General features: G+C 55.7%; 1 protein-coding gene across 1 annotated transcript; it reads right to left on the reverse strand.

Annotated features, from left to right (window-relative positions):
• Positions 1-4,322: 4,322 nt before the first annotated feature.
• On the reverse strand, positions 4,323-12,013 carry C1QL1 (complement C1q like 1). Its single transcript, XM_082371439.1, has 2 exons — positions 11,104-12,013; positions 4,323-5,556 (listed from the first exon to the last, which is right to left on the reverse strand). Exons 1-2 carry the CDS (start codon positions 11,698-11,700, stop codon positions 5,377-5,379), a joined length of 777 nt encoding a protein of 258 aa, XP_082227565.1. The 5' UTR covers positions 11,701-12,013; the 3' UTR covers positions 4,323-5,376.
• Between the last annotated feature and the right edge of the window lie 15,526 nt (positions 12,014-27,539).

Genomic DNA, 27,539 nt, shown 5'->3' on the forward strand with positions numbered 1-27,539 from the left:
GCTTCATAATGGCCCTTCAAGTAGATATTTTTATTAGGCCCATTTTATAGATGGAGAAACTGAGGCTCAGAGAGGTGAAATTTCGTTTCCTGAAACACTGAACTGGGCCAGAACTTGAGCCCAGTTCTTTTTTTTTTTTTTATAAATTTATTTATTTTATTTATTTATTTTTGTCTGCATTGGGTCTTCGTTGCTGTGGGCGGGCTTTCTCTAGTTGCGGTGAGCGGGGGCTACTCTTCGTTGTGGTGCACGGGCTTCTCATTGCGGTGGCTTCTCCTGTTGCGGAGCAGGGGCTCTAGGTGCGCGGGCTTCAGTAGTTGTGGCGCATGGGTCAGTAGTTGTGGCTCATAGGCTTAGTTGCTTCACGGCATGTGGGATCTTCCCGGACCAGGGCTGGAACCCGTGTCCCCTGCATTGGCAGGCGGATTCTTAACCACTGCGCCACCAGGGAAGCCCGAGCCCAGCTCTTTGACTCCAATTGCTGCAGGTCTGCTGGGTCCTGCTGTCTCAGGTTCTAGCTCTGCCCTGAACCAGCCCGAGCAACCTTGGGTTCCTCTCTGGGTCTCAGTTCTTCCAGCTGTGTAATGAGAGTTGCCCATTCTGTGGCTTTGATTCTCAATTTTGGCAGATGGGGCAAATGGGTAGCATGTGGAAAGCATGGGGGCGGGGAGCCCTCTGGTCCCTTTTCTCTCCAGGCCCCAGCTGCCCCCTCTCAGTAACCCTTCCACCCCCACCCAGTCCCAAACATGTATAGACTTTTCACTTCCACTTTATTATCACTTCATTTGTAGGATTTTAAGGTTTATTACCGGGAAGGAAGCGAGGAGCTCACACCTCCAGTTCCGCTTTTCAAATATACCTTCATCGCTTGTGAAAATAACCTTATGAACAGCATCTAACCTGCTACAGCTTACAGGGGTACCCAGATAAGTACATGCAGAAGGAACCAGGGCAGGGGAAACAGCATAGCTAGCTGAAGTAGTGCAGCCTCTGGACCCCTGGGATTTTCTCCCAGCTCTTGGGGGTCCTGGAGCTGTTGTCAGGGTCAGCAGAATGCGGGTGAGCCCCAGAGTAGCCTTGAGCAATTGGTCCTTGCCTCCTGCCTCTTCCTCTGATGTTCAGAGACCCTCCGGGACACAGCTCCCGTGCCTCCGCGCCTCCCCTGTCCCCTGGATGCTTGTCCAGGATTGATTCTCCAGGCAGCTCCCCCTCTGAGCAGTAAATGAAATATCGGTTACCAGGAGTGAGGCGGGAGGCAATTAACCCCTAGACCTCACCATGGCAGATGTGTTTGCAGCAAGCTGAAGCGGAGAGCCGAGCGCACCTGCCTGGCCTTCCTGCAGTCATCCAATTAGGGTAGCCCCCAGCGGTGGGCTCCTGCCGCCCCCTCTGCTCCCCGTGACCCCGGAAACCAGGGCAGCACCAGCTCCGAGGGCTGGCAGATGCCTGGGCACAGGATGGCCTGCCATTCCTCGTGTGGGTGAGCTCCAGGGGCACTGCCATCCTCACACCCCTTTGGCAGGGACATTATTTGTTAATTAATCACACATCTTTCTAAAGGGGAGGCAGCCTGGGGAGGCTTCTTCCTTCCTTCCTCCAGAGTGGGACCACCATTCTGCCTGTCCAGCCTCCTTTCCACCACCTAGCCAGCCCTGCCCCGTAGAATGTTTCTGTGGCAGAAACTCCCCTGACAGAGGAAGAGGCGAGACACATGCCCTGCTTTCAATGAGCCCCCAGTTGGATGAGGAGACAGAGTTTGTCCTTCAGGGAACCCCCAGTCCCAGGGTCTGGTCTCAGAAACCCTAGTTTAATAGAAAAAGCACAGTGTCTACCCTTGGAGCCACTGAGAGGACGGCCACAATCTTTGCAACTAGGAAATGGCCCCTCCTCATCCCCAGTCTCTGGAGATACACGCCTTGCCCTCAACTGAGTCAAAACACTGTCTTTGAGGACGCCCAGTCTGATGGAGGAGACACAGTCTTGCCTTCAGGAAGTTTCCCATTCTGAGGGTGGAGACATAGTCCTTGCCCTCAGGTGTCCCAAGTCTGAGGGGGAAAAAATAGACTCGCCCTTGGGGAGCCCCTGTCTAATGGGGGAGACACTTCCCCAACACGTTCCCCGGCAGCTGGGATGCTGCTTGAGTGACAACCAGCTGGCAACTGGCACTGCCGGACACCCCCGGTGCCCTGCAAAGGAAGAAAAAGTCCTTGGCTTCAGTCCTGTCCCAGTTGTGTCACAAACTTGCTGCGTGACCATGGACAAGTCACAGATTTTCTTCAGACTATGATTTCCTCATCTGTGACATGGAGATTTTAGGCCCATCTCTCAAAATGACATGAGGATCAGCCAGTCACCAGAAAGAAAAGAAAGCAGGCCAGCCAGCCTGGCTCTCCCTACAAAAATGACTAACATGCTTTTTGCTGTAGCAGAGGTTCTAGACCAGTCCCTGTGGTCTCTGGGGAGGGCTGGGGAGCACCCCCAGGTGTGGTGGCTGGGTAATTTGGGGCCAGTGTGACCATTAAAGAATCACAGGGGGCTGTGGGTGGCACTGGCAGGGGGCGGGGGCAGGAGGGGGGCTGCTGGCTAATCTAATCACTCTTCCCAAGGAAACTCTTGTTCCAGCTAGACCTGCCAGGGGTTTTATTGGGTTTGTGGGAACCCGCAGATTTCAATCTCCAGACCCCACAGGGAAGGAACAAGTATTAAGCTAATTTTATTAAATGGCCACAGCTGGAAGTAGGGGGATGTAGGGGAGAGAAGACAGGATAAAGAAAGTCATTCAAGTCTGCCAGCCTTGACAAGGGTCCATACATGGGGCCTGACTGGGAGGGAGGCCACCCCTCCTTCCTGTCTCTCCAGCTGAGCCAGCAGGGGGAGGGGAGGCCAGATGGGACCCTTCCCTCAAGCAGAGCCTTGGGATTCTCCAAGAGGCTCACCCCATGGCTGCTGCCCAGGGCAGATGCTTGTAAATCCCATCAAGCCTCTGCAGGGCAGCGCTGGAGTGGAAGCGCTGGGCTGCCCCAAGCCATCCTTCCTCCGTTCTGCTTTGGAGATCCCAGATCTTTATGAAATATGGCATGCTGTGTAAGAGCATGGTCTTTGGTTCAAATACTGGCATTTGCCTCTTCCTAGCTCCATGACCATGGCAAATTATTTATCCTCTCTGAGCCTCAGTTTCCTCATCTGAAATGGATAAAACGACAGCATCCATGTTAAAGGGCATGGGAGCATTTCTTGCCAGTCCACTCCCACCCCACACATATTTCCATGAGATAATATTTATAAAGTTCCTATATGGGGCTTCCCTGGTGGTGCAGTGGTTAAGAATCCGCCAGCCAATGCAGGGGACATGGGTTCGAGCCCTGGTCCGGGAAGATCCCACATGCCGTGGAGCAACTAAGCCCATGCGCCACAACTACTGAGCCTGTGCTCTAGAGTTCACGAGCCACAACTACTGAGCCTGCGTGCCACAACTACTGAAGCCCGTGTGCCTAGAGCCCGTGTTCCGCAACAAGAGAAGCCACCGCAATGAGAAGCACGTGCACTGCAACAAAGAGTAGCCCTGCTCGCCACAACTAGAGAAAGCCTGAGCGCAGCAACGAAGACCCAACGTAGCCAAAAATAAATTAAAAAAAAAAAAAAGTTCCTATGTGGTGTCAGACACAGAGTGGGTGCTCTCTAAATATTAGCTATTATGATTTAGGAATGCCCTAACTGTGCAACCGTCATGGTCCCAGTAATAGGAGGTGAGGGAGGCAGTGACAAGGCAAGGAGATTTAGTGTGTCTCCAGGGAGCAAGGGCTTCTCGGATTCAAGTGCAATCACAGAACTTGGTGACTGTGTCCTATTTTTGTTTTAAATAAATTTATTTATTTTATTTTATTTACTTTTGGCTGTGTTGGGTCTTCGTTGCTGTGTGTGGGCTTCCTCTAGTTGCAGCGAGCGGGGGCTACTCTTCGTTAAGGTGCGTGGGCTTCTCATTGCGGTGGGCTCTCCTGTTGCGGATCATGGGCTCTAGCTGCGTGGGCTCAGTAGTTGTGGTTCGCGGGCTCTAGAGCACAGGCTCAGTAGTTGTGGCACGCAGGCTTAGTTGCTCCGCGGCATGTGGGATCTTCCCAGACCAGGGCTCGAACCCGTGTCCCCTGCATTGGCAGGTGGATCCTTAACCACTGCACCACCAGGGAAGTCCCTGTGTCCTATTTTTAAAGCTATTTAACCTCTTTGGAAAAAGAATAAAATCTACTCATCCAACCTTCCAGGGCTCTTGGAAGACTCAAGTGAGATGACATACGTGAAAGCCTTTGACAAACTTTAAAGTGATGCATAAATAATAAAAGCTGTGTTTATTGAGCATATACATGATACCTCTTTAATCCTCAGTCAAGTGAGGTAGGTTAGGTCTCCTCACCTACATATTATAATGAGAAAACTGAGGCCCAGGGGTGAAGCGCTTGGGTCAGGGTCAACCAGCATTTAATGCAAAGCTTGCTCCTTTCATTGATGTCACTAACCCAGAACTGAGTTAGAAAAGAGTGACACGGCCAGGATTCTACACCGTGGCACTGGGACTGGAACCTGGGTTTCCCAATTTAAAACTTGCTGTGCCTTTGGAATGCTGATGCCGCTTTCAAGGTCGAAAAGTTGGAGCTTTTCCACCCTGGAAAATGATGTAACTGGGTTGCCTCCTATTCCAGCTGCCCAGGCCCACTTGGACTGTGGTGGGCATTGGGCCCCTCGGCCCACCTCCTCCTGGAGCAGCTCTGGCTCTGGCGCCTGGCTCCCCCCGGATCCATGAGAAGCTTTCAGCAGACTCATTCCCAGCCTGGAGGAGGGCAGGGTTCACGGTCCCCTCTTGCAACTCCTCTCCAGGGCACAGTCGGAAAGCCAGCGGGGTAGAAGTGTTTTATTATAGCTTTGGTCAGACGGGGCGCAGCCGGCCAGGGCTGTAGCTGGGAAGCCATCCAGCCCCCAATACACCGCTTCCCCAGGCAGCGCCACCCCAGAGCGGGTGGGCAGCGCATCCGAGCACCGGGAGCGACCCCGCCGAGACCTCTCCCCCAGCTGGGGCGGGCTGGTGGGTAGGGTGGGCAAAAACAATCCTATTGTACAAATATACAGCACGGGCCAGGGCGGGGGCGGTCGACACCGCCTCCCGGGGAACCGGGACGGGGCGCGCTGGACCCGGCTCTGCGGCGAGACGGCAGGAGGGCTAGCTGCGGCCCGGACGGTGGTGAGGGCAGGCCGGGGGCGTCATAGCCGGGAGAAGCCGGCGGCCGTGGCGGGCAGCGAGGGGGTGGGGGTAGGGGGACGGGTCATCCTCTGCTCTGCCGGAAAGGGACCTCCGGGGGGATAGGGGACGGAGGGGTCGCGAGGAGCTCAATCGGAGTAGATGATGAAGCCGGAGAATGTGCTGTATTTGTTGCTGTTGCCGCCGTGCGCTTTGCCTCCGTCGAGCTTGATGAAGACCTCGTCGCCCGCGTCCAGGTGCAGGATCACGCTGTTGCTGGCGTAGTCGTAGTTCTGGTCTGCGTCCTGGGCAATGGCGCTGGCCCGCACCTGCGGGGTTGGTGGGGGTAGGAGAAGAGGGGTGTGTGTGAGAGGGGAGGGGAGGAGGAGGGAGAGAAGTGGGGTCGGGGAGGGAGGGGGACCGTCAGAGGTAAGGCAGCTACCTCTGGAAGCCCCCAAAGCCCCACCTCTAGCCCCATCAGGGCTCTCAGCCTGCTTTTCTCCCATCATCCCACCACTGTCCTGTCCAGTCATAACTGTGTGTTTTGGGAAGGGGTTACAGAGGAGCCTTGGATTTCTAGGGCAGGTATAATCTGGGTCTGAATTGGCAGTCAAGGTGTAATCGGCCTCCTTAACTCCCCTAGGTCTCACTGTCTGACTTCAACAATGTTTCCAGGATGCCCCAGCCTGGAACTCCCTCCTTGCAGGAGGAATTCTCTGGACCCCTAAGGGATGGAGGGCCATCCCCTCTCTCACCATTGGTTCCTCTCTGCCTTATTGTGATAATGATGCCTTACATTTCAGCCACATCCACCTGTTCTTATGTCAGTGGATGGACAGGAGGGCGCCCCTTGGCCTTATAGGTTCAGGCCTGGATCAATGCCAGGCTACTAGTAAGCAACCACACTAGTACCAGGACCTGCTCTGTGGACGCCTTGCCTGAAGTCCATTCTGGAGTCTTTCACACCAGAGCAGTGAGATGGAAGGCCTGGTAATTACTTCCCCTCCCAAGGCTCAGGTTGGGCCTGCATCCCGCCTCCAAAGAGCTGTAGCTATACCTGTGACTACTCCCCGACCCAAAGAGGACTTCTGGCTCCTCCTGTATCACCCCACGGTGGTAGAAAGGGAGTGGATGGGAAGAAGGGAACCAAGCCTTATATCCTTCTGTGATCCTCAGTCTGATCTGATACCCTTGCTGGTCCTTGTTTTGATGGAGGAGGGGCGGGACAGGCAGAACGATGGGGCAGGGGAGCATCAGCCTTTGGATTTGAAGCCTGACACATCATTTGGGGGGCTCAGACTATAATCATAAGATATTGAGGATGTGGGGTGGTGGACAAATTCCTTCCAGGCATTCCTTTCCAACCGCTGAGGCCAGCGCAAGTCCTGAGCCACCTGATCTGGGGCCTCTCCAGGATATTCTGGGTGGAGAATGGGAAGAGAGGAGCCATCTCCAAGTTCTGGCTTGTGGTGGAGGGAGGCTGCATTGAATGGGGTTCTCTCAGCCAGGCTCCTCAACAGCCCCTCTCCAACCTGCCCCTTCCCCGAAGGCAACTCCCCCAAGGGCTGACAGTCAGGGCTGGACCAAGCCAAATTAGGGGAGGGACCCATCCTCCCTCCTGGACGGAAGGCAGAACTGTAGATCAGCTGTGCCAAAGCTGCTGACTCAGCAGCAATGCTGCACCAGGAGGACCCGACATATTTGCATACAGTCTGCCATTTAGAGCCCAGATCCTTTCAGCCCCTTTTCTCCCCTCAAGCTCTTCTTCCCCAACCTGGGAGGGAATTGTTTGGGGCACTCAGTTGGGAAAACTCCTGGTCCAGCTAAAGGTGGTGGAAAATCAAATGAGGGAGAGATGCCATCTGCCAAGGAGCTCAGTTTCTCCGTTTAGAAAATGGATGAGAAGATCCTGCCTCACCACTGCCACCAGTGTAGATGCTTTTTGACAGTGAAGGAAAAAATTTTTAATCTTGATGGGGCTTTGAGCTACTAGGAAAGAGCTGAAAACAAGCAGCCAACTCCTGTATTGTTCCCTGGGCCCTAATCCTGGTAGTATTTATTATTACACATGCATTTCATTATCTTTACTAATAAATTACTATTAATAACAATTATTTTTATTACCCAGATTAATTTAGCCTTAACTCATTAAAACAGTGTGCTTCTTAACAGCCAAATCCATTAGAATACCGTCATCTGTCATCAGGAATCTCCTGGTGATGTGACAGGCATCAAAACTGTTATGTTTATGTTTATTATTTATTCATCACCATGATTGTTGCTGTGATTATCCTAACTATCCACGGAGGCAGGGAGAATTAATGCTCTTCCATCCTTAGACAGTGGGGGATCCAGGAATGGAACCCAGGGGTCCTGATTCTCTGCACAAGACTGGAAACAGTTGAGGCATCCAGCTCCTCCTGGGGGCCGAGGGGAAGTTTGGGGATTTGAGGTTGTCCTGGAAGCAGGAAAGCAAGTCTGGGGCTTGTCAGGAGGGGGCGCTATAGAAGCACCTCTTCAAGGGCTGCCAATAAAGGAAACTGAGGCAGTGGTCCGATTAGGGGCCTGGAGTGGGGGTCAGGTGGGGGCAGAGAACCCAGGAAATGTGCCTCTACCCCCAGAGCAATGCTGGGGTTTTGGATGTGCAGGTGTGGCTCCCACAGGCAGCCAGCCTGGTCCACAGGAGACTTGTGCTTTCACACCATTGCTGGGTCCGTACTATGCCAGGCACTGGTTCTGTGCTGTGAAAGGCATTAGAGGCCAGAGAGGACAGCAGGGGGCCCCTCTCCCCCCATCAGAGAGGCTGATCTCCAGTTAGGTCCTTATACCATGGTCCCCAATTTACACACCCCACCACTTCTCACCTCACTCAAACTCTGGTGTCCAAGCCCCTGCCCATTTGTAATACGTGTCTTCCCATAGGCCCTGGCCTGTCCCCACACAGTCCCCTCTTCTCTAGCCCCGTTTATCAATTTCACGTCCTCGCCCGGCATGTGGGATCTCAGTTCCCCAACCAGGGACCAGGGATCGAACCCATGCCCTCTGCACTGGAAGCACAGAGTCTTAACCACTGGACCACCAGGGAAGTGCCTGAACTGTGGGTCTTAGAGGGAGCTGCAGGGGGCTCACCTCACCCAGAGCACCGGCCCCAACCTAGAGTCCCTTCCTCAGGCTCCTCAGGTCCCCATGTCCTAATGACCCAGGCTTAGTGCCATCAGGCTGTGCAGTGGTGACCCAAAGCTACCCCTAGGTGGAGGGGCTGGTGGGCCTCACACAAGGACAGAGAGGGGGTCTCAGCACCAGGCAGGAAGGTGGTGACTCCCCATCTCCCCATGTTGCCCAAGGAAGGGCCAGGGCCCAGATGCAGCTCTGCCTTCCGGAGGAAATTCTGGAAGCCTCTCTGCAAGGCAGGAAGCCAGGAGGGAAAAGCACAGAGCCCAGGATCACCCCTGGACTTGAAGGCGTGGGAGGAGCAAGCCCCTCTTTTCTGTTCCCACCCACTGCCCAGCCCCATCAGTTTTTTCTCCACTCACTTGAATGTCCACCTCTGAGCCAGCCTTTCCCTACACTTGACCTTTTCATTTTCTCCCTAGTTGTGTCTCCTCACCTTGGGGACCCAGGTTCACCTTCCTCTCCCCCAACCAGGTTGGTCTGAGCTGGGGCAGGGCCCATTGAATCTCGCCCTCCAGCCGACACATCTGGGGACAGGAGTGTCAGTGGTCTCCCGATGCTCCTCCCACTCAATAATTGCTGGGGTGTGTTATTGTGTGTTTACTACTGTCTCCCCTGCACAGACCACGAGGTCCTGGAGGGCAAACAGACTGAACCTCTGGAACCCCAAACCTGGCTCCTAGCAGGGGCTCAAAACTAATATAAAGAATGACCAGTGAGATTAAAGGAGTCTCTTGGACAATCTGGAAGAAGTCACAAAGGATGTAGGGGAGGACCAGGGCCTATCACCCCACTGCTTGTCTTGGATTTTTTTATGTGTGTGGAGGAAATGGTCTGAGTAACTGTTAAAATGCTGGGTCTCTGAAACCCCTGGTTAAAGCCACCTCATTTCTTCTACCAGCCTGTGGTGCCACCTCCTTGTCAGGCTCTGTCAATGTCCTGCCCCGGGGGGTAAAAAGAGGCTTTTGGGTCAGTTTCACCTCCCTGAGACTGAAGCAAGTGTTCTTGCCCCAAGCACACACCATCTTTGGGGCCTCCTCTTGTCTCATCTCTGAAGCCCTGCGGCACCCTCCTGAAGTAGCGCAGGGTCTAGGGCCCACTGGTGGCCTGGTGACCACCTCCCTATTCAGGCAAGCTGGGCCCCCAGCCCCCAGAAACCTCAACTTCATGCCAGCCCAAACTTTCTTTAGGAAAGGAAGAAATTCCATCAATGAAGGTGACATTGTTGCATCCCTTACCAGCGATTAACAAGGGGAATTGCGGGGCTGTCTGCAGAGATGGCCCTAACTGGATACTAGGGCCTCCCATTTGGTCAAGAACCAAGGACAAAGAGGAGAGACACAGGAAGCCTGATAGACACAAGTGGGAGAGAGACACCAAAGAAATAAAGAGGGGGGTTAAACCCAGGGGTGAGGGACCAGAAACCCAGGGAGAGACAGATAGGACTGGTAGACACAGGAGAGAGGCCAGCACAAGAGATGGAGAGATAGGAGAGAGGCAGGGGAGAGGCAGAAACCAGAGAGAGCAGGCATGGGAGACAGGGCAGGGGGCAGACCTACAAGCACCTGGTAGGCTTTTTGCTGACTCTCAGGCCTGTCCTTTCCCCCACCCGCCAAGCCAGGGTCTGCCTCAGGGTAGTGCTGCAGTGGGAGGGGTTCCAGCAGGATCTTGGGTCTCAGTCGCAGGAGATTCCTTCCCAACTCCCATCAGCCTAGCTTTAGTTCTGATTGGCACAGACACCTTCTTCCACAAGGATGCTCCACTTGACTACCCCAGGGGCCCCAGGCCACCGTGGTCTGGGAGCACTGAGAAGGGAGGGGGAATCAAAGCGAAGGGAGCTGGGTAAAACTGTCACCCTGGGGCAGGGTTAGGTCAAGATTGGTCCCGGGGCAGCGGTTCCAAGGAGAGCACGAGGCATTGCCGGTCCCAGGTACCAAAGACCTCGTGAGCTTGGTGCCTGCCACTCTGGTCTCTCCGATGGGGATAGGGAAGGAAGATGATCCCCCAACACCCCAGGAATCAGGAGTTGCAGCTGGGAGGCAAAGAGGAGGGGAGTTTCCACCTCTTTGCCCTGCCTCAGGAGGAAAAACTTTCCCCCCCAGGCCGTCTTCTTGTGCGGTTAGCTCTGACACAGTGGGAAGGGGCCGCGCAGTCCCGGGTTTTGCAAAGGGTGTCAGATCGGCCCAGTGGTCCCTTCCTTAGGGCGGGGGATGTATTGCAGCTAAGGCTTTATACACTCGGCTCCCTTTGCCTTTGTGCGCAAAACACCTCCTACAGCTCGCCTTCTCCGCTTGCGCGCCTAGCGCTGCGCCCAGGCGCCCGTGGGCGCCGAAGCTGCCTTTCCCCATAGCCCATCCCGATCCGTCCCCTCATCGCCAGCTGGTATTAACCAGAATCCCAGCTCTCAGATGCTGTTTCCCAAGGGCCAAGCCCCCAAGGGCCAGTCCGCGCGCCCGGGAGCCCTGCGCTCTGATTATTAGTTGGATTTATCTCCCGCATTTCCATGCCGCAGGTGGCCAGCGGCATTTGCCTTGGAGCCGGCGCCCAGGAATCGAGGAGTTAGGGGTGCCAGCCAGCCTGGACCATCTCAGCCTGTAATGCCTAAGCCGCTCCAAGGGCTCCATCTGCGCCCTTCCGTACCCTTCGGCCCCGGGCTCCCTGGATGCCCTGCCCCCAGGCCAGCCCCATGCCCCCGCCGGGCCCACCTGGCCGTTCTTGCAGAGGTCCGCCCACATACTGGTGCCATCGCCGCCGCGCATGAGGACGTGGTAGGTGAAAAAGTAGGTGCCGGGAATGTTGCATGTAAACTTGCCGCTGGTCGCGTCGTAGTTGTTGCCTAGGTTGGTGACCACGTCGTCGAACTTGAGCACCTCGTAACCCTCGTGAGGGTTCTTGAGGCCGGCGTAGAAGGCCACGCGCGGCACCGTGGTATAGGTGGCCGTGCTGATGGCGCCGCTGCCCCCCGCGCCCGGCAGCCCGGGAGGGCCGGTCTTGCCCGGCTCACCCTTCTCCCCGGGTGGCCCCACAGGACCCGGAGGACCCGGGTTCCCCGGGGGCCCGGGAGGGCCCGGCTTGCCTGTGCGTCCCGGCTTCCCCTGGGGGCCCTGCACCAGCGTGGAGGGCGGTGGCGCGCCGCTCTGCTCGCTCAGGGCGTCGCCGCCGTCGGGCCGCGCGCCGGCGCCGGGGCCCCGCGCGGGGTAGGGGTCGCACACCATGCGGCAGGTGCCCAGCATCTCGTAGTGGCCATCCGGGCCGCCCGAGCTCACGAGCACGGGGATGAGCACCACCAGCACCAGCAGCATCACCACGCCCGCGGCAGCTGCCAGCAGTGTCTTCCGGCCGGCGCGGAGCCTGGGGAGCGCCGGGCCGCCAGGCCGCGCCGTCGGGGCAATGGTGCCGGCGGGCGGGGGGCGCGGGCAGGGCGCCCGCGCTCAAGGGCGGTCCGGCGGGGCTGAGGGCATGGGGCCGGGCCCGGGGCGCCGCGCTGCGCTGAATGCGCTGCCGAGCCCAGCCGCCTGCTCCTGCCTCGCGCTTCCCTCCCGCGGCGCGGCAGAACTGAGCGCGGCGGCCGCCGCCTCCTGCCTGATTCCTCCTGCCTCCCCGCGATCAAGCCACCGCCCCCTCCGCCCTGTCCAGCCCCACCCGCTCAGCGCAGCTTTGCGCCCATTAGGGGTGGGGCTGAGGGCTGGGCCGGCGCCTAATTGGGCCGCGGACGGTAGGGCTCCGCCCACCAAGAGGGGCGGGGCCGTGGGGCGGGGCCGAGGAGTAGAGGGCTGGAGCCGGGAGAGGAAAGGGGAGACTGAGGGAGACAGAGCCTCGGAAGTGGAGAGGGGCCTAGAGTCTGAGACATAGAAGAGGCTCGCATAGAGAAGGGAAGAGTAGGGACGAAAAGCGAATGGAAGAGAGGGTCATAGGGAGAGCTAGAGAGCGCCGAGAGGGATTGGGAGGGAGAGGACTCGAGGGTCGCTTACGAGGAAAGCCGAGAGAGACCGAGAGAGGCACGAGGGGCCACGGCCCGCAGCGGGCGGAGGCTGGGGTAGAGCACCCCGGTCTTCAGGGGACAAAGAGCGACTGAGAGGAAGACGGAGCGGGGAGCAAGAAGGAAGGACAAGGAAGAGGGTTATGAGTGGGGAGAACAGGGGAAGGCAGGAGGATGGGGAGGGGGCCAATCCGCCCTCAGGCCTCGCAGACAACCTGTCCGGGAGATGGGGGGGGGGGATGCCTGTCAGGGTGCCCAGCGGAATCCCGAGTACTAACAGCTGCCGCTCCCTCCTCTCTTTTTGGCTCCTGGATGTTCCCGGGACCGCCTTTTCCCAGGAAGAGCAGGATTTTTCTACCCACACCTCCTTACCTCTGCTCCTTCCTGCCTGCGCTCCAGGCCAGGTCAGGCTGCTTTTTCCTGGGGATGGGGCCGGGGGCTCCTCCATCTTACTCTGGTCACTTCCCTTCTCCCTGCTTTTAGGCAAGGCAGAAATCGGGGCCCTAAGAAAGTGCGCACCCCAGGTAATTTCTCCGTTCTGACAGTACAAACACATCCCTGGGTGGTGACCCCCTCTCCCAGCCTCCATGAGGTGGGGTTGATCTCTCCCAGTCCCTCAGCTCTCCCCTCCTACCCAAACTCGAGCCTCCTGAGCTCCTAACTCTTTTCCCCATCAGGTTGTATAAGGCAATCCTCTTCCTCAAGTGCAGTAAAGTGTTTAGGCTGCATAAACGAAAAGGCGTCTGCTTCCATCAAAATATTTGTCACATTATTTGAGGCCCAGTTTGGGCTGCTCCACTGCTCCTCCTCACCCTCCTTTATCCAGCCTACCCGGGAGGGCTCTGCCATTCAGAGGCCACTAGCTGCTGCTAAAGGATGACCCTCCAGCCTTTCTCCTTTCTCCTGAGAGGACCCCTCCCAAAGCTGAGATTGATTAACCCCACCTGAGCTGGGAGGAGGACAAGAACAGGAGGATGTCGGGGGCGGGGGGTGGGGGCTGTGAGAGAGGACCTTTCAAGCACCGCCGAGCCCGTGCTAGAGTGATCCCCTCGCCAAGGAAGGAGCTAAAAATTCAATCAATAGCATTTATTCAGGGTTTTCTGTGTGCCAGGCCCTGTGTTGACTGCTTTACTGACGCCATCACACCAGATCTCCACAGCAATCCAAAGAGGTAAAGCCCATCATTACTTTCATTTTACAGAGGGAGAACTGAGGCTCTGGGAAGTAAGAGATTTGCCCCAAGTCACACAACTAATAAGCGATAGAGCCGGGATTCAAACCGCCAGCCTGGCTCCAAGCTCTTCTAACCGCCACCCAGTTGGGTCTCTAGGTACCGTTTACTTCCTAGAGGGAGGAAGGCGTTAAGTGCAGGGGGAGGAGGACAGCTAGACCTCCCCACGCTCGGGAAGAGTAGTCCCAACTCTCGGCAGTCAGTCCGGCCTCCCGTCCCCCACGGCGGTCTCCCCAGTATGAGTCCCCCAAGAGCGACAGGGCTGGTGACCCGAGGGACAAGTGCGCGGTCGTCGGCGTATGATTTGTACAATCCCGCGCCCCCTAGTTCGCGCGCACACGGCTCTCTCCTCCGCTGTGCCGCTGGGGCTCGTCTGTCACCCGGAGTCCTTCCCGAATCCGCCGGGGAAACTGCGGCTGGTCGCCCGAGGCCGCGGAGGGGCGGGAGCACGCACCCCCGGCGCTCGCCCGGGCGTCCAGGGGCGCGCTCGGCGCTGCAAGGCGGCCCGCCCCCCGACCCGAAAGAGCGCCCGCTCCCCTAGCGCGGTGTGGCGTCTCTGTCAGCCCAGCCGGATTCTCCCCGCTTCGCTGGAGTGGAAAATAACGGCTTCAAACTTTGCAGAGAGGAGCCGGTGCCAGCACTTTAATTAACAGCCATCTTGGCCTGTGAGCCTGGGCCACAGGCTCCGCGCCTTCCGCAGGCTCGCCGGCCCCGCCCAGGTCCCCGCAGGAGAGGGACCTGGGACAAGAGGGCCTGGCTGATTGGGGGGTGCGTCTGGGACGAGGGCGCGTCTCCCCAGCTTAATACCTGAGGACTTCCAGCCCTCCTACCCCATCCACCCCGAATTCTCTGAAGCCTGGCAGTTGATGATTCCGGGGTTAGAGACCGGCATGCCAGTCCCAGCTGGTGATTTTAGGCTACCGACTAACCAGCAGCGTCTCAGGTGTTCTCCTCTGGAAAAGGGGTTGTTATAAGGATTAAATGAGTAATAATGAAGGTAGCAAAGCGCTGGCCTCAGTATCTGACCCTTATTAGCCAAGTAAAGGATGGCTAATATAATTATTTCACAGCAAGGCCCTTCCACCACCCCGAGGCATGGGGTCTCCTCATCCTGCCTTTTTTCCTACAAATTGCTGTGCTTGGCGCTAGGAGAGGAGGACAATGGCCTATGCGTCCGGGTTCAGAGACAAGACTAGATGAATGAGAAAGGAACCCAGGAGTTCTGGCTCCCAGGCCTCTTCCTCAACCACCTGCCAAGCCCAGGGACCCAGGTTTTCAGAAAAGGAAAGAGGTGAGCCCCAGGGAAGGGAGGGAGGGCAGTGCTATCTGTAGCTGCGGTACTGCCAGTGCTGGGGGCTGAAGGTCCAGCTTTGCCTTCCTTACTGTGAGTGAGAGCTCCCTCCCTCCTACAGCCCCCATCATTCCAGAGGTGAGGAGGGGGTACTGGGCATTGGGGTGCTATATGGTGGGTGCAAGAAAGTGGGTAAGTCTCTTCTTTGATGCATGGCTGACTTTAGGAAGCTGGGTGGCTGTTCTGTGGTATTTTGAGGTTCTTTGAATGAACGTGAGTGGGTGTGAATGTGTAAGAGACTGTTTGCATTAGTGTGTGTCTGGGTTTGTGAGTGATGAAAAGGAGTGCAGTGCCCTGACTCATCGGCTGGCAAATCTGTGTTCATTTGTTCACTTGTTCACTCAGTGAACATTTACTGAAAGCACCGAACTGGGCGCTGTGAGGTCATAGAGGTGGTGTGTCTAAAAATGATCAAGACCTAAGCAGTACTCCTAAGGAGCTCACTCTTTGGCAGGAGACACAGGCAGGAAGAAATGATAAGTGCTATGATAATTATGAATATTTTTTTAGCACTTAGTAGTACAAGATCTTGTTCTAAGCACTTTGCGTGGATTACCTCATTTAAATGTAACAACCTATTATCATGGATTTAAAACTATTACATGGCTTATATCATTTCATATCAATAACCCCACCAGGTAGATACTATTGTTTCCCCCACTTTATAGCTGAGGAAACTAAGGCTTGGGTAGAGGTTTGCACTAGGTATTATGAAGCACAGACGGAAAACTCCCTGCCCAGAGGACTCTAGGAAGACTCTACAGAGGGGAGGTATCATTTTTTTTCCCATCTATTCATCCATCCACTTATCCATCCTCCATCCATTCTATAAGCCCATATTAATTGATCACTTATTATCAAAAGATACAGTAATGAGCGTGAAAAGTCTTCTGACCTTATGTAGTTACAGCGTATGGTAGAAACGTGGACAATTAAACAAGCAACTGCTATCCAACTTGACAAACTGCCTGGGAATATGTGGGATGCTATAGAAACACTCAGCAGTGTTGCCTAAATTCATCTGGAGGCAGGGAATCATGGGAAGCTTCCTGGAGGAGGTGATATTTTAGTTAAGCCCTGATTAAAGGATAGCAAGGTGAAGAGGATGGCTGCCAGAGATGGAGGAGACAGGGAGGGAGGGAAGATTATTCCAGGCAAAGGGAGCAGCATGTGCTAAGGACAAGACTGCAGGGCCTCAGTGGGCTGTGGCAAGGAGTGTATAATTTATCCTAAGGGCAATGAGAAACTACAGAAGAGTGTTGAGTGAGCGATATCAGATTTTTTTAAAATTAATTAATTAATTTATTTTTAGCTGTGTTGGGTCTTCGTTGCTGCACACAGGCTTTCTCCAGTTGCGGCGAGTGGGGGCTACTCTTCATTGCAGTGCGCGGGCTTCTCATTGCGGTGGCTTCTCTTGTTGCAGAGCACGGACTCTAGGCGCGCGGGCTCAGTAGTTGTGGCATGGGGGCTCAGTAGTTGTGGCGCACGGGCTTAGTTGCTCCTTGGCGTGTGGGATCTTGCCGGACCAGGGCTTGAACCCGTGTCCCCTGCATTGGCAGGCAGATTCTTAACCACTGCGCCACCAAGGAAGCCCAATAATCAGATTTTTTCAGATAGCCTTTGGGCAGGAGGGATTAAAATAGAGTAAGAGTGTCATAGGGAGATTAGGTAGCAGGAGGTTGCAGTGGTCCAGGCGAGAGCTGATAGTGGCCTGATCTGGATGGGATGGGGGTGGGATGAGGAGCAGGAGACTTCCAGGTTTCTGGAAAGATCTTGAAATGTTTATGAAATTAATGAAGGGTGGATGAGTGTTTTTGCCATTACCTATGTACCAATATGTGCCAGACATTTTATATACTCTATTTCACTTAATACTCACTGGAAGTCTAAGGAATAATCATTATCATCTTTACATTGGCGATGAGGATGCTGAGGCTCAGAGAGGTGAAGTAACTTGCCTGGGATCACACAGCTAGTAGGAGGGAGAGTCAGAATTAGAACTTGGGTCTGTTTGACCCTGGGTGGGGGCTCTTCACCACTCAGCCCAGCAGGTGCATACCTGGTAGATAAAGCAAAGATAGGTCCTTTAGAGAGAAAGAAAAGCTTGGGTTAAGGCTCAATTATATAAAAGGCATATTTTTGGTTTTTGGTTGAAGCCACTGGTCTATAGCCCTGTCTTGGACAGGGTGGGGAGCTGGGCATCAAGAGGCAGAGACTGGCTCTCAAGGCTCAGTTAGGCCACCAACTTGCCACGTGTGTTGGGGAAGTCTCATCACATTTTAGGGCTTCCCATTTCTTTCTGTGGGCTGGAGAATTGTCTAGGGCAGCTCGGAGAGGCTGTGATTCTCATGTAAAAGAAAACTCCTCATTGTCATCTGTTAAAATATTTAAAATCCCTTCATGACATTTTAACTCAGACACTTGCAGATCCTCCATGGGAAAAGCCTCCATAATTGCAGCCCCTCTTTGGAGAAGGGGCATTTGGGAGAATGGAAGTTGTGTCGTGATTTGGGGTGGCGGAGCCAGGACACACCAGGCTGGGACTCAGGTTGGTAAGGAACCTCCTTCAGGAGCCCCTCCCCCAGCCCCATATCCTAGGAGGAGAGAGCGAGCGGGATGAAGGGGGCAGAGCCCAAGTACCCAGGTCACAGGTAGGTTTTCCGATGCTCCTGGGCCAGAGAACTCTGGGCCTCATGCCTGAGGGTTCCAGGGACCTGCCCAGCCCTGGGCCTCCTCCTGCTCAGCCCCTCTGACTGACAGGCAGCCACAGGCAGCCCATCCCAATCCAGCTCCAGGGAGGCAGCTCTGAAAAGGCCCCCCCGCTGTAGGAGGGGAGACCTAATCGGAGGGACCGTCTCCCCTCAGCCCAGCCTGCATCTCTCAGCTGCATGTATAAGTAATGAGGTTCTGCAGCCCCAGCAGGAACCAATATAATGGCGGGTGCGCGGGGTCAGCCTGAGAGACAGATAGTGGGATGTGGGAGTGACAGGCAGTGCAATTGTGCAGAGCCTCCTGCAAAGGCAGCAGAGGGAGGGTCCGGCCTGGCCAGCGCGGTCCCCGGGCTACCCACCCCCTCCCTCAGGCCTTGACTCTTCCAGACCCACCAGCACCCCAGCCCCAGCTCCCAGGCAAATTGGGGGAAGGCAGGGAGGAGGAGAAGTAGTGGGGAGAGGGCGGTGGAGGAGGGACCGGGCTGGAGTTGGGCATTGGTTTTCCTGGCTTCTGGGGAAGACACCCCCGGGTCTGAGGATGGGGGTGTAAGGGAGAAAGCCTCCTGCTCCCCAGGATGACTGGGGAGGGCTTTTTCTTTAGAAGCCCTGTCTCTTCTAGGAAAAAACCTTCCCTTCCATTCTCACCCGAGGAGACCTAGAACTTAGGGTCTGGAAATATCTTAGAGACCTCTCCTTTGACAGCGGGGGACACCGAGGCCCAGAGAGGGGACTTGGCTTGCCCAAGGTCAGAGGCCAATCTGAGGCAGAGCCAGATGGAACCCTCGGGGGCTCCTCTCAGGACCCCACTGGTGGGGGTCAGGGGGCAAGAGGAAGAGGGGCTGGTTGCTCATCCCTGTCCTAGGTGGTCCCCAAAGACCCTCTGAGGGTGTTAGTGGAAGGTTCGACTCAGAGACTTCTGGCAGCTGGGTGTGAGGGCTGGAACCCTGGCTGCAGCAGTATTCCTGGAGAGTCCAAATCAGCCAGGGGCGGAGGTGGCCCAGCCTCCCTTCCGAGTTCAGAGCGGTCTTTGAGCACCTCATCCATACATTTGAGGACAGGAGTGAATGAGATGGGATCTCTGAGGTGGCAGAGCCAGAAGAGCGGTGGAACAGAGCAGTGGGTGTTTAGTAAATGTTAGTTAAACAGACCCTGACCGTGCCAGCTTCATGGACGTGCAACTTGTTCACTGACAAAAGCGCAGCGCTCAGAAGGGACCTGCATTTAGTTTAATGCTCTGCTGTCACCATCTTGAAATTCTTAACAATTTTTGAACAAGGGTCTCCACATTTTCATTTCGTACAGGCCCGTAAATTATGTAGCTGGTCCTGCCCCTGAAACAGAGACGTGGTTTGTTCTCGGAGGGGCTCCTCTGGCCCCTCCCTGCCCCAATTTCACCCCTAGATGCCCCAAGTGGAGCGGAGCCCAGAGCTGGGAGAAGCTGGCGTTCAATGAGCTTCTTGGGGGTCCCCACCCTCCAAAGGCTGACCCATTCACTGACCCATCACTCACTCAATTGCCCATCACTGACCCAGGCCAGGATGTGTTTGGAGGGGGATGCCCTGCCACAAGACTCCTGGTCCCAGCTGTCTCTTGGGAAGATGTGGCCCCTCTGCTTAGTCCCGCCCCCACCCCAGCTAGACCAGGAGGGGCTGGTGGAGGCGGGGAGGCTTAATTAGCAACCCCAGCCAGGCAGCAGGCAGTGGGCACAGAGCAGGCTGACTTTTCCCGCTATAGATCCGCTCTCTGGGAGAGGCACTAGCCGGCTGGCTTAGGCTCTGGCTGGGCTATTTTAGGAATATTCTTAACTCTTCCTGCGCCACTGCCGTAACTGGACTTCTCTTCCAGAGCACATGCCAGCTCCAGACTGTCTTCCCCTTGATCCCTCCTTCCTGGCCCCTGCTCTTCCTCTCTGGCAGCTGAGGACAGTTTTCTTGGGGGTGGGGCCAGTTGCCTTTCGCCAAGGAAAGTGTCTGTCTCTGGCCTCTGAGCCCTGCACTTCCTCCCCCTCCCCCTCATCACAGCTCTGCCCTAAGGAGATTGGCCGTTTTCAGCACCATCCAGCCCCTTCTTCTCATCTTATGAAATTGGGGTAGTTAGGCGCCCCCACCCCTGTGAAAACAGCTGATCTGGGCCCCAGAGAGGAAGCTAGGAAGCCACAGTCCTGGCCTCCACCCTCCGGCAGAGCAGCAGTCGCCACCGACCTGACTTCAATGCCGCATTAGGGCTGAGTTTCCAGCTGGGTGTTCCACACAAGCAGCCGAGTATCATGGGGTTCCCTGTCCCTCTCCGTTGGCACCCACTCCGTTGTCTGGCTTCCTGGACAAACCTACACCAGGGTGTAGGTATTACCTGGGCAAGGCCAAGGGGTGTCCCACAGGGGGCCAGGAAGGTCCGGCATTTATAAATCTGAAATTCTAGCCAAGACGGGGGAAAAGAGCTCAGCTCACTTGGTGCTCGGAATGTCCTGTGTCTGTGCTGGGCCTGCCTGAGCTGGGAGACCCAGGACACCCAGGACTCTGGTGCCGTCTGTCAGGCACATGCCTTGTGGGACTAGCAGTTGGAAGTTGCCACCAAGTCCTACTGGGAAAACCTGCCCTGGAGATCCAGGCACATGGCTGATGAATCCATGCAAATGCCCAAGGGCCTGTGCTGGGCGCCAGGTAGAGTCGATCAATAATCGATAATCAATCTCTGCCTGAGAAGGGCTACTGTCTTGCGCTGGTTCACCAGGGTGTCTGACCACCAGCCCGGGCCATGGTGTTGACGGACTGGGGCAAGGGAGCCCTCCCCACCCAACTCCCCCTCCGCCCGGTCCCCACAGCCAGGCCAGCTCTGGAAGTGACTGGGCGGCCTAGGGGTAGCGCGTGAGACCAGATGAAAATGCTTCAGCTCTCCGCAGGGGCTACTGAGGGGGCTCTTGCGATGGGGATGCCTGAACCACGAGTCCTCCAGCCTCCAACTTAGAAAGATCCAGATGGATTTATCAAAGTGTCCTGGGGAAGATTTTGAGTGGAGAGAAAAAAAATACCTTCCAGGGACTCGGGGAGAATTCTCTGTGTTTTTAAAAAAGTAAGACCCTTCCCCTTACCTCAAATTGAGAGACATGAATAGGATGCAGGAGGCTGGCTGTACAGGGGGCCCCCCTCTCCATCGGGTAGGGGTGCAGGCTTCCTGAGGCCGAGGTCTGGAGGAGGAGGTTTCTGGCTCCACAGTCCCTGAGGAAGACACAGGGGCGCACGGGCTAACCCGAGTCGAAACTAGGAGCTGAACCCGGGGGTCCTGGGCGCCTGTCTCTCCATTGCAGCCCCCCTCCCCCTCCCCCATGTTCCCTCCCCGTCAGCTCCCAGGCTGGGAGCCCCAGCTGGCGGAGGATGTCTTGCTCCTCAGCAGCTGGGATTTGTAAATATTTATAGGAACATGGAACAGATCAGTGGCTGACAGGCCCAAGGAGCGGGCAGGGGCCCTGCCTGGAGCTCAGCGGCTTCACCCCCCTTCCCCACCCCCTGACCTGATTTGAGGAAGCCCAGGATGGCAGAGATGGGGGTGATCAAGTAGGACGTGGTCCCGGCAGCCTCCACACTGAGAAACACCAGCTCAGAGGATGCATCTGTCCATCTGCCCCTGGGCTCTGCTTCCACACTCAGAGTCACTCCCATCCTGCCACGCTCACCCCCACCCACTCGTGCACTCACACACCCATCGTCACGCGACTCTGCCCTCAACACATTGTTGCAACACTCATGTACGTTCATTGTCACACTCATGCGTATGCACACACGCTTTCTAACTCCCACATCCATGTTGATGCTCACTCTCACACACACCTGCTCACACCTTTGCACACACACCACTTCACACTCACAAACCCACTGGAGCCCCAGATCCCAGTTACTCCTCACAGGTCTTAATCACAGGTCCTGGGAGAGAGCCTTCTGGTTTTTGCCCGAGGTGTGTGCGTGCACACGTGTGTGTGTGTGTGTGTGTGTGTGTGTGTGTGTGTGTGTGTGTGTGTGTAGCAGGAGGGAATAGGCCCTGAGGTCAGGGGATGAGGGAGAGGGAGGAGGTGTGGACCAAGAGCCCTTCAAAGCTGATAGCAGCCCATAACTGAAGTAAGACAAAGGCAGGACTTCCCTGGTGGTGCAGTGGTTAAGAATCCGCCTGCCAGTGCAGGGGACAAGGGTTCGAGCCCTGGTCCGGGAAGATCCCACATGCTGCGGAGCAACTAAGCCCAGGCACCACAACTACTGAGCCCATGAACCACAACTACTGAGCACGTGTGCTGTGACTACTGAGCCCGTGTGCCACAACTACTGAAGCCCAGGCACCTGAGCCCGTGCTTCACAACAAGAGAAGCCACCGCAATGAGAAGCCCGCGTACCGCAACGAAGAGTAGCCCCTGCTCGCCACAACTAGAGAAAGCCCGCGGGCAGCAATGAAAACCCAACGTAGCCCCCCCAAAAATAAAATAGATAAAAATAAATTAAAAAAAAAAGACAGAGGAAAAGGCAGGCCAAGGAAATGGAGACTGACAAGGGTCAAGGCAGATGGGGCGGGAGCTGGGGACAGAGAGGTCCCCCCCTCCCCCCCATGAGAAGCTGTCACATTGTTGTTCCAGTGGCCTGTGAGACCAGCACCAACCCCCAGCTGGAGCCTCTCCCCCTCTGGATCTTGTCACTGTGGCTTTTCTTTGCTGCTTGGGCAGCCAGGAGTGGTGACAAGCAGGGAAGGCAGTGCCCAGGGCAGCGAGCTGTGCCACTCCAGCCTGGCTGCCAACTCACCCATCAGTGCCCATCTCATCACCCACAGGGACCCAGATGAGACCAGTGACCTGCCTGGCTGTCCTTACCTTGAGGGCCACAGTTGGGGGAGGGCGGCAATTGGATCTCCTTCTCCAAAAAGCAGGCAGTGAAACCAGACCTTGCCCAGGTCCCCGGACCCGGAAGCTGGGCTTGGGAAGCGGGGCCAACTCTCTGCTCCTGGGCACCCAGGCACCCACCAGACGTGGACAGGAACCGGTGCCTGAGGCAGGGGCTTGAGGAGGGGGCTGGGGAAGAAAGTCACTAGGAGGAACGAAACATGTTTTTGGCATAAACTTTGTATTCCATTTGTTTTACCGCGCACAGAATGATGTCCCCACACCCGGTGCCCCTGTGTGCTGCGTTAAATAATCATCCTTCTCGCCTTGGGTGTGTCTCAGGGTATTAGTTCTGGGGCATCAATTGGTCAGCTTGTGCTCTGCAATCTGGGAGCAACCATTTCTATAAAATCAGAAAGGCAAACAAATAATAATATTGAAAAGCAGGGAAAGTTGTGCTGACTGCAGTTTTCCTGTTTTTTAATCATCAGTGCAGCTTTCCACCAGATTTTGACGTTCTGATTGATTCATGCTTTCACAGGTTCATTCACGTATCTTCTCAACAACAATTACTCGCACAGGTGCCAGGCCCTGTGCTGCGTCCTGGGAGCCAGTGCAAACGCCAGGCAAGGTTCTGGCCTGCACGCTGTTTAGAGTTGATCAAAGAAGACAAACAAATGCACGACAAAGCCTGGTGCCCCCAGGAGGCCAGGGAGCAGTATTCAGGTGCCACACATGGGGACCCAGATGTCCTGGTCTTGCAGCTGAATGTTGTGAAAATGACACAGGATCCCTCTCTCATCCCAGGATCATATCTCCTTCTCACCCCTCTCCCTGCCTCTGCAGGTCTGCTTTCCTGGGCAGCCAAACCCTCTAAGAATGGTGAATGTGAGACTGAATCTCAGCTTGGACACACACTGCCTGGGTGACCTCAGGCAAATCAGTCATCTCTCTGAGTCACAGTTTCCTTCTCTGTTAAAATGCAGTGACTAATACCCATCACAGGGGTACTATCAGCATCAAATGAGATTAAGTATATGAAGCACCAAAGATGGTGCCTGGCAGATAGTGGGGGCCTTGACTCATGCTAGCCCCTTCCCCTGCCCCTTTGCCAGAAGTATGCACTGCATCTCTCCTCACTGGCAGGGGGAGGAAACTTGGGGGAGGTTTGGGGGTGTGGGAAGTCCCGGCAATCCATGCACCATGAATCTGTACTTCATGCAGTCCTCCCAGGGAGTCCGGTTCTGCTCTGAGGGAAGCCTCTTTATGTGCAAGTAAGAGGGTGGAGAGACCTGGCTTTGCCTCCTGGACCACCTGCATATTCCACAGCCCCTTTCTTCATCTCATTTTTCCCTTCTCTCTGGCTCTCAATTATAAAAAAGCATTCTTGTGTGTGTGGTGGTTGTGGAATGGTGGTGGTGGAGGTGGTGATGGTGAACCTGGTGATGCAAGTGATGGTGGAGGTGATGATGGTATTTGTGGGGGTAGTGGTGACAGTGGTGGTCATGCAGGTGATGTTGGAGGTGATGATATTAGTGGTGGTGGTGGTGATGGTGAAGGTGGTGATGGAAGTGATGGTGGTGATGGTGGAGGTTATGGTGGAGGCGATGATGGTATTGGTGAGGGTGGGGGTGGTGATGGTGAAGTTGGTGATGGAGGTGATGGTGGAGGTGATGATGGTTTTGGTGGTATAGGTGGTGATAGTGGTGATAGGAGCTCATTTCAGAATCTTATGCTCAGATTTTAAGAGCTGGAAGAGAGCTCAGTTCCAGATGATCCATTGAGGGCCTACTATGTGCCAGGCCCTGTGGGGCTCACTTCACTTCCACAGCAACACATGAAGATTGCTGTTTCCTTTTATGGATAAGGACATTGAGGCCACAGAGAACAAGTGACCCGGCTACCTGCTCACAGCTAGTAAGACATGGAGAGGTACTTAAGCCCTGGGTCCTTTGACTCCTAGCCCCATGTTCCTTCTTCTGCCATCATGAAGCCACCCACATGTCACAGTAGGGAAAATGGAGACCCAGTGAGGCTGATTGATTTACCCAAGGTCAGGCAGTAGTGAGAAGCAGAGCCTGGCTGTTTTCTCTGTGCTTCTAGATCTCAGCTGGGGCTGAGGTCTCACTGAGGAGGATGGAAGGACCACCAGTGTATCCCCCCACAGCCCTGACAGAGGCACAGAGCACAGACCTCCTCAGGCCCCTGGGGCAGGTGCTGTATCTGCTGTCCTCCTGACCCTCTACACTGTCAATTTCAGTCTCCTTCTCCAGGCTCAGAGTGAGAGTGACAGACGCCCAGCTGCTGCCTGACCCAGTACACTTGACACCCCTCCCCCATATCTGACCGTGGGCCTCCTTTGGCCTGCACACCGTGCTACAGCCGCTCTGACTGGCGTTGAGCTGGAGGCCCAGGGAATGGCACCCTCAGCCCTCATCCCTGTTTGAGCTCTGAGGTGGTGAGCTTGGGGGTCTGGTCCTTGTCCTTTTCTGGTCCTACACCTTAGTCCTTAGTCTCCTGCACAAAAAAATGGGTAGCTCCATCTTGACCCCCAGGAGTTAGTGAAAAAAGGGAAGAGGAGAGAAAGAATTGTACCCAGACTGTACATTGTCCACAGGCTTCCTCCCTCAGGAAGCCTGCCGGGACTCACCCCACATAGTTCCGCTCTCTCTGACTCCTTCTGACTGTCCCTTCACTCTCAAAGCCATGTGTCTGACTCTGTCTGAGTCACGGTGATGCTGATGGTGGTGATGTTGGTGGTGATGATGATGGAAGTGGCAGTGGAGGTGGTGGTGACAGTGGTGGTGATGATCAGAGTAAGGTAGGACCTCCTGGAGGGAAAGAGGTTGACTGGTCACTACCTTCCTCTACATCTTCCCTCGCCTCTTTAGTAATAGCTACTATTTATTGAGTGTCATTCACAAAACAGATGCATGCTCAGTATTTTATATGAAATAATTCATTTAATTCTCCCAACAACCCTATGAGGCAGCTACTAATATTCTAGAGATGAGACAGCTGAGGCACAGTGAGGTTAAGCAACTTGCCAGAGGTCAACATCTAGCAAATAGCAGAGCCTAGACTCCGCCCCAGCCCCGCCAAAGTCTTGACTCCTGCCCTCTACTTCTGCCCCAGGAGAGCAGAGCTCTATACAGGGGAGGAGAGCTGGTGGGTAAGTATGTGTGTGTGTGTTTGGGACTTCAGGGGGCTCCGCTCTCTTGGGGTGTCCATGGCCAGCAGTGCCATTCTGACTACCTTCCTGCCTTCACCTCTCTTGGGAGCGCTGACAAGGGAGGTGAGGATGGTGGGTGTGTGGGAAGGGATAGGTTCTACTGGGTAGTGGTCACAGAATTTCTGGGGGGGGTGAGGGACTCTGCCTGGCCCATGGCAGGCAGTTCACCCCAGCTTCTGGCTAGGGCTCCTGCCCTCGGGAGCTCCATCCTGCCGGCCTCGTTCCCTCCCAGGATCTCATTATATCCCTAAGAGAAACTGACAGCCTCAATATCTTACTTTGCAAATATAGTTTATTCCTTCAATAAAGCCGCCTGCGCTGGGGAATGTTTAAGCCCCACTCTCCCCCGAGAGCCTCATTTGAATTTCTAAAGTCTTTAGTCGGCTCCTCCAATGGGGCAGCTGGGTAATGAAAACGCAGCCGCTTACAGGGGATTCATTTCCTGTCTCGTCCAGTCTCCACCAGGATGGAGGAGCTGAACTGACCGAAAGAAGAACCCTGGCTACCTGGATGTTGAGGGAGGGCGGAGGCAGGGCGGAGGCAGGGAGGCCTTGGCATGGGCCTGAGCACCCAGGGACCCCTCCACAGGGTGTCTATTCTCAGGGACCCCTAGACAGCATCTCTTAGGCCACGGTGCTCCCCCAGAGGCGCAGCCCACTGATCCCTGGGGGTGAGGACTGCTCCCTGGCTGGACCCCTCTCTCTAGGGCAGCCCCTACCCCCGGCCCCCATGGGAGTTTCTAATTAAAAGACCGGCACGCCCCTGGGGGACTCATTAGGCCCGCTGTGCAGAGAACATTTAATCATTGCTCAGAGCATCGATTGGAAAATCAATTTCTTTGTCTCTCCGCACGCGGCGCTGGAGAAGTGGGGGGAGCGCTGACCTCCTTCTGCTGCCATGTAAAGTGCTGCACATTTAATCTGGGAACAGAAATCAATTAGCCACTTACGAGGTTGGCTTTAGTTACCAAGTCGGCAGGGCCCGCGCCACTGCTCAGCGGCTGACAGAAGCGAATCTCCTTACACGCCACCTGGCCGGCCTCTCTGGAGCATCCCACCAGCTCTCCGGGGTCCCCTTCCCACGCTGGACACCTGTTGTCCAGACAGGCCCCCAGGAACCCCAAAGAAGTCCTGGGAAGGCTCCTGGAAGCCCCAGGTCGCAGTCACAGCCTCCCGGGCTGACCCCTTCCCGCTAACCCCGACCCCCTGTGCTCAGCTCTTCAGCCCTGAGAAGAGACACGGAGACTCACCGGAGGCCTGTTCAAATCTCAGTTTTGCCTCCTGCTGGCTTCGGCGATGTCAGGGAAGTTACTTGACCCTGCTGGGTCTCAGTCACCCCGCGAGCACCTTACTCATGAAATGGGAATAATAAGAGTACCTACCTCACCAGAGGGGACGATAATTCTATGAGACCATCTGAAGCACTTACCAGAGTTGAAGGTCAGAGAGAGACCTTTGCATGCACACCCGCGGGACAGTGTCCCTCCGGCCAGGCAGTCAGCAGGGTCAGAGAAGGGACAGTGTGAGTGTCGGGGTGGTGAGGGGTGTCTCGCCATGTCTTGCCTTCCCTTCAGGACAGGGCAGGTGGGCTCAGGGCTGCCCTCACCCTCCCGTTTCCCCACCACCTTCTGGGGGCTCGACTCTGAGTCCCCACCGAGCCCACTCTCCCCCTCCTATCTGTGCAGCCTCACCTGTGAGGATGCGCCCCTCTCGCCCCTGTGCCCACCCCACACACCTCCAGGGATACAAGTTTTCCAGCGATGTCTCACACACCCAGAGTTAT

This window comes from Balaenoptera borealis (assembly GCF_965194805.1).
Source record: "Balaenoptera borealis genome assembly, chromosome: 20".
In the NCBI taxonomy this organism is placed as follows: Eukaryota; Metazoa; Chordata; class Mammalia; order Artiodactyla; family Balaenopteridae; genus Balaenoptera; species Balaenoptera borealis.

Excerpts from the sequence above, each read along its gene's own strand:
- C1QL1 (XM_082371439.1), bottom strand. The coding sequence starts at position 11,700 with ATGCTGCTGGTGCTGGTGGTGCTCATCCCCGTGCTCGTGAGCTCGGGC. Across the intron at positions 5,557-11,103 it reads ACCTCTGCAAGAACGGCCAG|GTGCGGGCCAGCGCCATTGC; the intron begins GTGGGCCCGGCG and ends CCAACCCCGCAG.